Source organism: Pundamilia nyererei, unplaced genomic scaffold (assembly GCF_000239375.1).
Source record: "Pundamilia nyererei isolate P.nyererei 1_Seehausen unplaced genomic scaffold, PunNye1.0 scaffold00090, whole genome shotgun sequence".
NCBI classification, from domain to species: domain Eukaryota; kingdom Metazoa; phylum Chordata; class Actinopteri; order Cichliformes; family Cichlidae; genus Pundamilia; species Pundamilia nyererei.
In genome coordinates this window covers 2,271,918-2,285,340 of record NW_005187491.1, presented here as the reverse complement: position 1 = coordinate 2,285,340, position 13,423 = coordinate 2,271,918, and the positions used below count along the sequence as shown (strand labels likewise).

The window sequence follows — 13,423 nt, the reverse complement described above, 5'->3', positions numbered from 1 at the left end:
ACACACACACACACACACACACACACACACACACACACACACACACGACTTCCTGTCTGTTCATTATGAGCAGATATACAGTCTCTGTGCTGGTTGTTTGAGCAGACTCAGGAAGGATACGCCGAGCAGTTTAACGTCCCACCAGAGAATGAGTGTAGTGCCTACTCTGTAGCGCTGCCATGAGAAATATCGCCGTTACGCTCCCACGCACACACAACACAGCCAGACAAAACACATGTGAAACAGTAGTGGCTGCATGGCGAAGTGTAGCAAAACACAAAGTGGCCTGATGATATGCTAGTTTAGAGTGATACAGTTGTTTAGAAGTTTTACTTTACACATCTGGAGAGCTGCAGTCATCTACCATGTGTCTCTTCAAAGGTCACATGTAAGGTCAGCTACAACTCATCCAGACCACTATGCCTCATTGAGACCATACGAGAAAACCCAGAGGACACCAGCTTTCATATCTCTTCAGCACACTTCAGAGTCCAGCAGCCTGGCACCGCTTCAGCCTCAATAAGAGAAGAAGTCATCACCTCAGTATTAACCGTGGTTCCCTGGGTGGCCAGATTGGCTGGTTAATTGCTAAAGAGCACACTAGCCAGCAGGAAAGCAGAAGGCGAGCTATTTGGCAAAACTCCAGAAAAGGAAATGAAAGCAAAAACAGTGTATGGAGCAGACAGGAGGTTATGCTCTTGCAAAATGAAGCCCCCGTTTGTATTTTTATGAAGCCGAGAGAAGATGTTTGGGTCCACTGTGGATTAGCTCAATACATTCCTCTAAGAAGAAGTACACATGAATGAGCCTCCAAGGGCCTCTAAGACGTGTATCTTTACCCTGATTTCTATAATCCACCCACTGACATTTATAAAAATTAAAACAGTCTCTGTTGTACATTCCTACTGTGGAGTTTGGTGCCAAGTGCATCTCTACAGGCCTGAGCCAAACCACTGGTACAGCAGCAAAACTTCTCTACAAATATCTACAGCCCAGTTTAAGTTTATTTAACTATGGCAATGTGAAACAAAAATCAGACCTCTTCAAAAGAACACGTAAATCAGCAGCACAGATAACATTAAGGAATTTGGCAGCAATATGAAAGAAGGACACAAATCTACCACGAGCCAGTAAGACACGTCCGTGCAAAGATGATAATTTGGTTTTCCTAAGCAAAAATGAAGCTTTAGCTTCTGCAGAGGAAGAAGTCCATCATTTTAGGAAAGTATTAGTGAGTTTGGTCACCTTTGCAAGTAAGTCACTGTCTCAGAGCTTCAAGACCTTCGTCTTTACAGAGAAGGATTTGTCCAACAAAAACTATCTAAGAATGATAAGTGGCCTTGTTATGGCTACTGCTGAGACCTTGGCAAAGCAGTAGACAGACTTCAGGTCCTGTATTAGGTCTTTTCTGTACACAGCAACTGCTGAATTTCTTAAGGACATAACTTTCTGATACAGTTTATGTGCTGTACATTTTTTAAGACACATCACTGTCTTTCTCCTCCATTTGCCCAGTTTCCTCATGTTCTTAAAGGACACGCTGCACATCACATAACGACACGCCAAGTTTTCATCTAAATAGCTCTTTGGGAATCATCACGCTGTTGAAAAAAAAATGATATTTTACGACTGCCCAACTGTTATCTTTGGCAAATGTGATGTAGCAACAGCCTTAAGATACAATTGGAAATTTGTGTGAGTTAGGTGCCTTTTTATGTTTGAATGAAAAATTTAAAAAAAATCCCTTGAAAATGATCGAGTACAAGGAGCTGACTGGAGTTAGAGAGCAGCTAGTATCCAAAGAAAAGTTGAAAGACCGTCACAAAAAATATACTGTATTATTATTATTATTATTATTATATTTATTATCATCTTCATCATTAAAGTCTGGCTCATTGAAAGGAACAAGATTTTGGTTGGTTTTTGTTACTATGAACCACATTATCAACAAGCTGCTGCACACAGTCAGCATTGCCTGTGTAGTGCAATGTGTCACATTTTGAGTGGCCAAAACCAGGTCCATGTCAATTATATGATTGTAAAAGTGCAGGTGCATGCTTGAATGTTTGGACCCCAGCATGAGAAACATGTGGCAGGTGTTAAAATGTGGATTGGAGATTTTGGCTTAAGTGGTAGATAAGGACTCAAACAAAGTCTGAAAGTTCCACATGAAGTTCCAAGAAGAAAAATGCTGTTGGCAAACAGACCTTTTTGTTTTTTAAAACACCTTTTTAATTGTCAGGGTAGAAAATATTAATTGAGCCTCAGTTCATGCAGTTTGTTTTGTGACCGGACAGCAGAGAATGTGCTTATTGTGGTCACTTCTCTGATAGCAGCCACTCAAACTTTTACAGCCTCAGATTTGAAGACTTTCCAAACTTGAAACCCCCCCACTGCTCACAAATCCTGGCAGAAGGAGACATTTTCCAGCTCACTTCAGGCAAAAAGCTGTAGCTTGAACTACTAAGGAAAAAAATACACCACAAAGAATTGTACTACAAAATCAGACGTGTGATTGTTAGCCAGTAATCCAATGAACGTAGCCTCGAAAGAGAGATTAATAAACTGAGTCCTGAGTGATGAAAGCTTGCACTGCGATAAAGATAGCTAAATTAATATGCTAAGCCTTCATTCAGCACTATCGAAACATTTTACAGTATAAAACTTTAATTTATTCTGAACTTTAAACCTTTTATAATTTGTAATGTTTTGAATTTGCGAGCAGACTTCTTTGGAAACCGGCATTCAAGTTCTCTGAAATCAGCTTTCGGTGCCTTTTAAAATAGGGAGAAGCCACGTGCACACACCAGAAGAGCTTTTGTCAGGTTCAGTCAGGTTCACACGCTGGCTCGGAAGCTATATCACAAACTGAATGACCCATGAATTAAAGCACAAATAGGAATACAAATTTAAAGGAAAGCCACTGTAGACCAGAAAACCTGATACCGCAAAAGCCAAACTAAATATTCCTAGAAATCTCCCAAAGGTCCACTTTCTGTTAGATTTCCATAACTTTACCTGGCAAGTGGTTTGACAACATAAACCAAGTGGTTACTCTTTGACGGGCACGATCCCCTGCACATTGAGTGATAATATTTCACACTGTGTATGCTCGACCACCCCGCTGTTTACTCCAATGGAACAGTCCTACCCAGCATTTCTCTTTCAAATCCCTCCATTTTCTCTCTGGGAGGAGATTTCCTTTCCTTTTCCATTCCTGCGAGCTCTCAGATGATGTCATACTCGCCGAGTTTCCACAGGCCCAAACAAGCCTGTTAACCTCAGCACTGCCTCTTGCCACCACACATTCCTGCTTCAAAAGAAGAGACCGCTAACCCCTCGCACCTGAGTTTTGTCCAGTGGAAACAACACAGCGACCTCTCACCGCCGACTGCCTTATCTGCTCACTCATGGCTGGGATGGTGGGAAAGCCGGGGTGTGAGCTGTAATTTTTAAAGACAAGTATGGTGATTTGTTGAAGATAAAGCGAATGTGTGTTGAGGCGAAGCCTTTGTGTTTGACATGAACTTAATAATATTGTTGTGACCTCTTCATTTAGCTGTGGAGCACCTCACCTTCCGGTTTAGTCTGACAGAAAAGGGATCTGAGAGATTGGCAAGTGGTATCAGCAGGAGAACGGAGAGTGAAAATCCTAAAGGGTTTAAAACATTTTTTACATGTATACGTTTTGGAATCAAAACGGCATTACACAGATTTATTTTTCCTTCAAGAGTCAAACCCGCATGAGCTAATAAACTTAAACTTAAATTCTTTTATTACAAGGAAACCATTCAGTCACTGTAAATGAAAAGAAAAGCAGACCATGATAAAAGCATCTCTGGCTTTTTAAAATTATTTTAGTTGGATGCCTTTTCAAAATTTTACATCCATCTGCAGCTATCAAGAATAATGGAGGGGGGGGGAAACGAATTGTAAACAAAGTTGTTGTTTTTTTATTTCTTACTAAAACCAAAAAACTGGTTTGAGCCTGGCAGGTGAATTTTTATGAGCTCTCCTCTTGAATTGCTGTTAGTGGTCTTTGAGAGAATAGTTGCATAATTACTCTGGGATACAGAGTGTCTACGATCTGCTCTGTGGCCTGTTTTCTTGTGCCTTCAGGCAAAACCAGAGGCCCACACAGCATAAAACCATGTGTTACATCACAGTGCAAATGCCCCACCCACCCAGCCACACTGCAAACACAGAAATATAGGTGACGCAAAGGGTAAAAGAATAAAACAAAATGTTTGAGGTCAAACATAGGCAAAAATATAGCTTTTAGGTGATGACATCCTCAACTGCACAACGTTGTGGTTAAATCGATTAAATGTTTAGTTATTTAGAATCAAATTACTGATTTAAAGAAATGTTTATTTAAATCAATTTTTAAGCATAAATTACATATTCTCCAAATGCCACGGTTTGCTGCCTTTACGAGGTGTAAGGAGGTCCGCCCAAACAAAAGCTTAAAAAAGAAAAATAACATTTTAACTTGACCCGTCTCCTTGTGCACCCCTGCACTGCGGCTATTTTTATTTCACCCTGAGAAAGTCTCATTTTGACCTCTTCAACTCGCACACCCCCATGCACGCCCAAACTTGCCCACTGCATCAAAACAGAGACTCTTTTAGCTTATGTTTCAGTGTGGAGAATGGGAAATAATCGGAAGAAAAATCTGGTTTGTAGTGCTGGTTAGCAAAGGTTGTGTTGGTGTGACCAGAAAACCCAGAAGTGCGCTGTGACCAGTGTACAGTTATTCATAGCCTTCTTAAATAAATGTCACTCATTTCAAACCTAAATGATTAAACTGTGCAGCCACAGCACAACAGGCTTTGTTTATTTAGATGTTTTAAAATTGTCTATCCTGCATGCAAATCTGATAAGCTATCCAAGCTGACATTAATGTATAAATGATTTCTTAAACTCAGTATGTTGCGCACAATAAAGTGCTTAAATATTGACTGTAATTTAAACTTCTATTCTTCTATAGTTTGTGCACCAGAAAGACACAGATTATATTTATAAGCTGCAATATTTTGTGGTATGTATATGTAATTAAAATCTTATTTAAATGACATAAATTAAAGCAAATTAAAGCTAACAGCACACACAAATACAAATAAATATTACATGCACAGAGAGCTAAAGCTTCCATCAGCCCTGGTTACCAGCTTAGTCTCCTCTGAAGCAGTGAGGCCGTCATGTGAGCCGCACAGACGTGGGTTTGGGCGGGCGAGTGGGCGGCTGGGAGCAAGAGGCAGCCCTGGTTTACAGGTCAAGCCTGCAGCTTTACAAGGGAAATCTCCAGAGCCACTATAAATACCACTGTGAGTTTTAAGGGTGCAGTATATCACACCACTGGTTTTGAAGGACCACAAACCGACCTAGTTTTTTTTGTTGTACTTCCCCCTCCCCCTCTCTCAAATGTACAGTGAGTCTGAAGACAATTAAATGGGAATTTACCCCTTTTACATTTCGAGTGACTGTTAATTGATTGGCTCGACTTCAAAACAAGCCCTCCCTCTGTAACAAAGAGCCCGCCGTTCGCCTCACGCGTCAGATCCATATATCACTTGAGTACCTTAAAGTCTGGGGGTGGTTCAACCATATTCCCCTTTGCTGTATTTCTGAACAAAGGGCACAAACATGTCAGGAACCATTTCAAGTAAATTGTGAGGATTTTCAATGAGCCCCACCTGCAAGCAAGACATTCATTCAGCTCAAACTGATGTACTATGACTTGAAATGAGGCCTAATGATTTGCTTAAGGAAACGGCTGCATAAAACTTACAGCCCTGTCAAAGTGACACAGCCGTGCAGCATGTGCAGCATAAATCACCCCGTTTCGTTGCTCTCGAGGTGATTGGTTATGCGCTTCATTTTAGATGAATTATTATTCATTCAGTTTTATTTCATTTTATGGTGAGAAAAAGAAAAGGTTGGAGAGCCTCGGGTTGTCATTTGAACACCTGAGCGCCACAGATGTGCAGTCAGAGGACATAAAAGCAGCGATTGCAAATCTCACGTGCAAATCTCATCAGCCAGCGCTAGTTAGCAGCAGACGACGTTAATTGGTTCCAGAAGTGTTGCTCTCATTCACACTAGCTGAGACGGCAAGCGGTGAGCGGAGGCAGAAAGCGGGAGGACAAAAAAAAAAAAAGCTGCAAGGGAGGGCAAGTAATGAGAGGTCAGCCGCCTTACAGTTGAGCTGCCAGAGCCAGAAAGGCACGCCAATTTTATGGTCAATTGGGCGACGCATCTGGACTCATAGATCACAGGGCTGCGAAGCTGGACTTAGCACCCAGCTCACACATTTCACACACACAACACAGACCACACAACACACACAATTACAGGCAAACAGGCTAGACACACACAAACCGAAGAAACACGATACATGGGGCATATGCGCATTTAATACCAGAGCTTCACATATTTTTCCTCAATGATTTCATAAAGTAAGGATTTCTAAGTGCTGTACTGTGAAAATCATACCACTGTCATCTTAAGACATTTTTTTTCAGTATTTTCCATAGTTAACAAGCTGGAATTAGGCTCCAAGTATATAATCAGACTGATGCTAAATAAAACTAGTTTCAACATGCACAGAGATAGAAAACATACTACCACCAGAGAAAGCAATTAGTAAGTAGCCTTAGAAAAACATGCTCATGCAATGATTCACTGTATACCCAGTCTTTATTCTACACCCTAATAACAGACTAATTAGGTGTTGTTGGTTGGACTTTGTGTTTAGACAGTTTCAATGTTGCATATAATGTATTTTGGACAAAAACTGGTTCTCGTTTTCAAGCTGAACTATGCTTTGATGGAGGGAATTACACATGCGGCCAAACACTATATCAAGTCAAATGAATAAAGGATTTCCACCACATGTAATTATGGTACTTTGAAAAATTATATGAAATAGTTTTTGGAAATTATTCGGAAGGTCACCACATTGAGAATGTGAATATCAAAGGTATAAGTTCCATGGGGTATGGGGTATTTAAAAAAACCTAAATAAAAAGGTCATGCGATATGACTGGAAGCTCCAGAACAGCTACTAACCTGAGGTTAGTTTGTTTTGTCAACTGCTGTTTCCATGATCTTTGAACCTCGGCTGCTGAGCCAAAAGAAACATAGTAGTACAAACAGCTACAATTTCCTGATGAATGAGCAAAATCAGACTGCGGATGAACAACATCATGCCGTGTGATGAAAAGCTCACACACACACGCACACACACACGTGAAAAGAGAACTCAAGGTAAGATTTTAGCCAAATTTAAAATTTTCTCTGTCAACAGCGCTGCTTTTAAACATCCATTTTACCATCATGTGTTAGTGCTACTTTTTTTTTTCTTTTAGCAATAAGGCCATCGCATTTTGTTGATCCGGGCACTCGATTAATACATCAGATTTCATTCTTTGTTTTAACTGGTAACCGCCAATATCTGCAGCTGAAAAAACAACTTCACTGTGGCTAATTAATGTTATTTCCAAGACTTGGCCAAACTACAAACTTAAAAATGGGTAAACATGGCCTCTGGGACCAGTGCATGTAGACACGCCATCAAAGATTGTTTAACTCGTGAAAGGGACAACACCTTTGTAAGTAATCTAGACGAATACCTCATTTTGAGACAGGGAAATGGCAGCTAGACAGGTGGCTGTTAATTCAACGGTGCCGCCATTATTGTTGCACAACAACTCAAGATAGTGATGATATCACAAAATCAGTGGATAAAATTAAACTAAATTGTTTAGTGGATCAAATGGGCAATGTGAACCAGTTACAACTTGCATATCAACTAAGAGCAAACATCATTACCAGGATGTATTAACACCATCAAAGGAATGCATAAAGACAGACCATTATTCACTAATAATCAATTCTGCTAAAAGAAAATGCTAAAGAAAGATGTTGCTAAACCAGCAAATGAACAGCCTTTGAAATATGCAATACGTATTTGTAATCATAAATTTAGCAGAAACTGCAGTGACTCTAAAGATCAGGGTGCACAGTAGCACATTTTAACAAAGCAGCTAGTAATAAAGCAATGTGTTACTTTGGAAAACAGCGAGAAGCAGCAGGAATGAGCAGATAAACTGCTAATTAAATATATAAATCCTCCATAGTTCACCTGTCTTATGAATTGTCACATAACTGCATCTGTGCAACTGACTCAGTCCAATTTAGCAGGTCTGATGGGGTTGCCACAGAAACAGAAAAGTATGTGTCATTAGCAGTAGCCAGCCATAAAGCGTGTTGAAGCCGCAGTACGATGACTGTTGAATGTTTCTTTCTTTCTGAGGCTCAGTTGGTTCCAGTTTGCTGTTTGTTTGTGGAAACAATACGAAGCCCTCAGCATACAGTTTGTGTTGATGTTAAGACCAGAGGAAGTTATGAGCGCTGCAGTGACCGACTCAGCAAAGCATTAGCGACTAATGCACAGTCTGCCTCAGCACACGGCGAGCCTACTCTGTAACTTTAGGTTGGTTGCCACTTTAAAATTGAGCTGCAATTTCCTGGCACCACATAGAGTTGATCATGGAATATCTAAAGACTTTTCACAAACTGACTTGTTGCAATGGTGGCATCTGTTAAAAATACCACACTCAAATTCAGTGAGCTCCATAAAATAACCTATTCTCTCACAAATGTTTGCAAAGGCAAACTTCATAGCTAGGTGCTATGAAATCCCCTGAATTCAGAGATTAAGAGATGTGGCCCGATACTTTTGCCTATAGTGTCTGTCGTGGCAGTCCTAGACAAGTTATGTGTAATAATCATAAAAAAAGTGCCAAAAAAGCAAACGAACAGAGTTTTTCCATGAACTGTATGCTTGTTAATATGTGTGTCCTACATTCCAAGTCACCTGCTGTACACCAGCAATAATAGGTGCTTAGAATTGCTAAATTGCATTATCATGCTGCATAAGACAAGACTTGCAACTAGCAACATGGATTAACTAATTCTCAAGACAGAGCTCACAGATGTGTTTAAGTGTAAGGGCTTTTTTCTTCCCTGCGCACCTATTTATTATTTATATATTTATTATTTTTAATATAAAATATCAGCCCTTCTATTTTTAAAAATGCAGGTTTAAGGTACTTTTGCACTGGCTTCACTTTCCAGATATGAACACCAATTCCATCTTTCATATACGGCACACATATTTGCTTATTATTTAAGTAGAATGAAAAGAAAATCTCAAGTCCTGCTGCCTATTTTAAACTGCACTCCACACATTACAGTTGCACTTACCTCTGTAGGCACTGCCAGTGAAGGTGCAAGGGGCTTCATGTAGTTGTACCTCAGCAATGTCATCATGACGACACAGCGAAATAGCTCCAAGACAGCCGATGATGGCCTGAATATAAGGACACATTAAGCAACAACGCATCACTTAGATGGAATAATTATATTTTAATGTGAGCTAATATCAACTTCCTGTGCTGATCAAATAGAGTTGATGAGGAGAGATTTGATTTGAGATATATAATAATTATAATAATAATGGATTGGATTTATATAGCGCTTTTCAATGCCACTATTCATTCACTCTCGCATTCACACACTGGTGGAGGCAAGCTACGGTTGTAGCCACAGCTGCCCTGGGGCAGACTGACAGAAGTGAGGCTGCCATATCGCGCCATTGGCCCCTCTGGCAACACCAGTAGGCGGTAGGGTAAAGTGTCTTGCCCAAGGACACAACGACCAGGACAGAGAGCCCGGGGATCGAACCGGCGACCTTCCGGTTACAGATGCGCTTCTCAACCCCCTGAGCCACGGTCGCCCCACTTTGAAGTCAGCTCCAGTGTTGCGGTACTTGCGTCAACTGAATTTAATCTTATATTCACTCACAACAAAGCATGTATAGTAGGAGTGTGTCTTTATCTTGTTTCTGTTTCTTTTAGTGAATTTCACAAGCTAAGTATGCAGAGTTTTATTTGGTAACAATGAAGAGAAATGAAATGATTCAATGCAAGGTTCATAGTTTAGTTACTGAAAACAAGGGTACATACTACTGACCACCCCACAGTAATATTAATACTAATGTTCAGACCTTTAACTCTGGGCTGGCAAAGACCTATGGCTCCCAGAGATTCGTTGAGAGTTTTTCTTTGATTCGTTCTTGGACCCCAAAAGAGGTTGGACTGTCTAAAAGCAAGCCATTTTCAGAATCATTGAGTTTAAGATGCAAATACATTATTAGGAATTAGCAGCTCAGAGGAGAATAAAGAACAACTGAAGAAATCTAAACAGATAAGTACAATCAACTTGGCATTTTTACTTCAATGCTAATTTTAACACTCCACATTTTGTATTCCTTCAAATTCAGTCTTTGGATGATTGCCACTCAAAGCTTGAGAACCTCTACCAAAGCCAGAATAGTTCTCAGTCTTGCTTTTCTCTAACCTCCCCCCCAGAGACATTTTTAACTGTTTAGTCTAATTTTTAAATCCTCTAAAAGTCTCTTTGAAAATGAATCCATGACGAAATATCTGTACTGTACCTCTGGTCGATGAGGAACCCCAGAGACGTGAGAGTGAGCAGAACGTAGCCAGTCATACCCAGAATAGTTAACTGGGACAGTATCTAGGATTGAGATACATTTGCATACCATGAGAAATGCGGTCAGGAAAAAATACATTAGATTCAAACCCTTAAATCAATATCATGGCCAGTCAAGTTACAATCACAGGAGACCTTACTGGGAGAGCAGTCATAAACCGCAGAGCTGTAATGCCAACCAAAACATGTCTGACCTTCGGAATAAGTGTACTGGCACACACGATATGCTGCCTCTTACTTTACACTGACATGCCTAGTTTACATAGACGCTCTAATCATCCCAGATGGGTCTTGACAGGGGACTTGACCACAGTTGAAGAGACTGTAGTTTGAATCCCCTAAATGGAGCCAAAACAACCAACTTTGGAGGAGAAATCCAATGCAGATTCTCACTGACCTTTCCAAGCTATTTGGAACATACACACAAACAGACTTGCATAAACACAAAGAGTAACGTACGCTCTAATCTGTGTTCTCTAACCTATGGCCTTGGCTACGGGCAGCCGTTGGAAAGCCATTGTCTCCTGAGGATGCTGTGGGCTGTCAGCTTTGGTTTATATTTCTCTGACACTCAATACAGAGTCTAACAGCCAAATCTCACTGACTGCTCCCATGCTGTAAATACCCAGAGGGCTCGCGCTTGCCAGCACAAAAATCAACCCATCAACAGGATGCAATAAAACTGTATTTCTATACGTTTATCCAAGTCATAACCCATAAGCTGCCATAAGCACAATATTACCAGGAGCCTCTTACAGGAACACAGATACAATAATGCTTTCCATGAATCAGACGAGGAAATAATTTGAGCTCAGTCCATCTGTGAAGGACTGACAGTCTAGGGTGACCTTCATTCATAGTTTATTAAGGCAGATTAATCACTGCAATGGAGTTCAAGGGCTATGGATACCATTATTTTTGGTAAGCGTATAATGAGAGGAGAATTGTTTTGATATCAAAGGTTATGTGAACTTTTCTGTGTCTGATAACCCGAGAGGCTCAGCAGACCAGATGCATTTAGTAACCTAATCTTTTTTTCTTGTTGTTGTTTGTTTGTCTTTCTATCATCCAGGGGGCATGCAGCTGAGACACTACACTAGAGAGAAATTCCTCCATAAAGCCCTAAGTGTCATCAACTCACATTTCATTTCCAAGAGCTTTTAAAGAAACACTTTGTGCTTCTTTTGTCATGGTAATTTTTCAAGTGATCAACTGACAACTTGTAGCAATATCAGCAGAGGTCGGAAATGACAGTTAACATCTGGTGGCAGCACTGTAAGGACTGATTGTGTTATGTTGTCTCTTGAGATGAGCAAATTAACTAATTACCCAGGCCATTATTGACGAAGACTGATCAAACAGGAAAAAACAAGCAAACCAAAAAAAAAAAAAACAGTGCCAGTAACATGTAATAATGAATCAGGTATCAGGTAAGTAAACATGATTCCTGTTATACTGAACTATTTTAAGGAGAGTGTGTTTCCAGCAAACCATTAAATGGGATAACAAAATAACACACCTGTTAATGTAAAGTAACAAGGACAGCTCTACAAACGACATCATCCAAAGTGACCACACATCTGAATAAACCTCTCTTCTAAAGTAAAGTAGTCTCAGCATTTTATATTTTGTAGAACTGATTGCACTCTTACTGTATTAGATTCAAATGGGGGGGAAAAAGCAGGGCTTGCTCTACTGTGTGATTCATTAGCCAATGAGCTTAAAGTAGCTCTTGATTTTACAGTCAGAAATGCCCCCATGCTCATGTGTCTACCTTCAAAAATCTGAAATGTACTGTGGTGGGAAAAAAGAAAAAAAAAAACTTTCACTTATAAGGCTCCAAATGGGACTTTATGCCATGAAGCTTCTGGCGTACAGCTTTTGTGCTGATGTTAATGCCTGGCAGTTTGGGAGTCTGTAGTTATTAAGTCAGTTATTGAGAGCATTGGTAACTATTACATGCACTCTTATATGCACTCTTCAACTTTACAATCTGCGTTGCAGCTGTTCTGAAATACTTCACAATACCACCATCTGATCGTGGAATATCTAGCAGAGTAGAAATCTCAAAAATTGACTTGTTGCATCAGTGAATCCTATTATATTAGCAAACGAATTCAGTGAGCTCTTTAGAACATTGCTTGTAAAGTCACAGTGCACTTATTGCTTTATTTCGTACACCTGTGGCAATGCTATTGAGAACACCTTAATTCAGAGATTACCAGTGAAGCTCAGTACTTTTGCTCAAATAGTGAATATTTTTGTACTTTTGGTAATTTGCAAAAACTTCAAAAGAGTGAAAGCAAAACCTGTGTTTGTGCATGTGTGTGTGTGTGTTTCACTTTTGGTCTGCTGGGTAGAAATGCCCAAACATACTTTAAATGAGAAAAAGTTCTGATGGTCAATTTCCCTCACTGCCTCTAATAATAACTGTTTAAAATACGTACATGTAAAGCATACACACTGGCCTGATGATGATGTAATTGAAGAGTAGCTTCACTTGTTTGAAATAGCCATGTTTTCATGGCTTCGAATTAACACAAAGCACATAAATTGTCCGGCAGCGTGTCTTCAATTGTCAAGCTAAATAAGCAGCTAGCGAACATGTGGGTATAAATACATAAAAGTGACATGATTTATTGTTGGGCCAAGGAGCTCACTTTGTTATTTTCCCTCCAAGTCTGATTGCTGCATCCTGAAGGCTATTTGGTTTGGGAAATGGTTGACTCGACAATTGAGGAGTTTGTGTTCACTGCTGGACCACCAGCTGGTGTTTCGTTCGCCAAAAGGGAGGGGATCCCTCGATGCTGGAGAGGAGGTGTGTGTGAGAGGTGACCACAAC

General features: G+C 40.1%; 1 protein-coding gene across 2 annotated transcripts in view; it reads right to left on the bottom strand.

The window, feature by feature from the left end:
* The window catches only part of agmo (alkylglycerol monooxygenase), a 47,254-nt gene that overhangs the window by 5,722 nt on the left and 28,109 nt on the right, over window positions 1–13,423 (bottom strand). Inside the window, exons 11-12 of one of the 2 annotated variants that reach the window (XM_005739251.1) lie at window positions 10,523–10,605; window positions 9,271–9,376 (exon numbers count right to left, since the gene is read on the bottom strand). In XM_005739251.1, the coding sequence (XP_005739308.1) occupies window positions 9,271–9,376; window positions 10,523–10,605 (189 nt within the window). The remainder of the gene's footprint in view (window positions 1–9,270; window positions 9,377–10,522; window positions 10,606–13,423) is intronic. The other variant, XM_005739252.1, reaches the window with a different exon arrangement.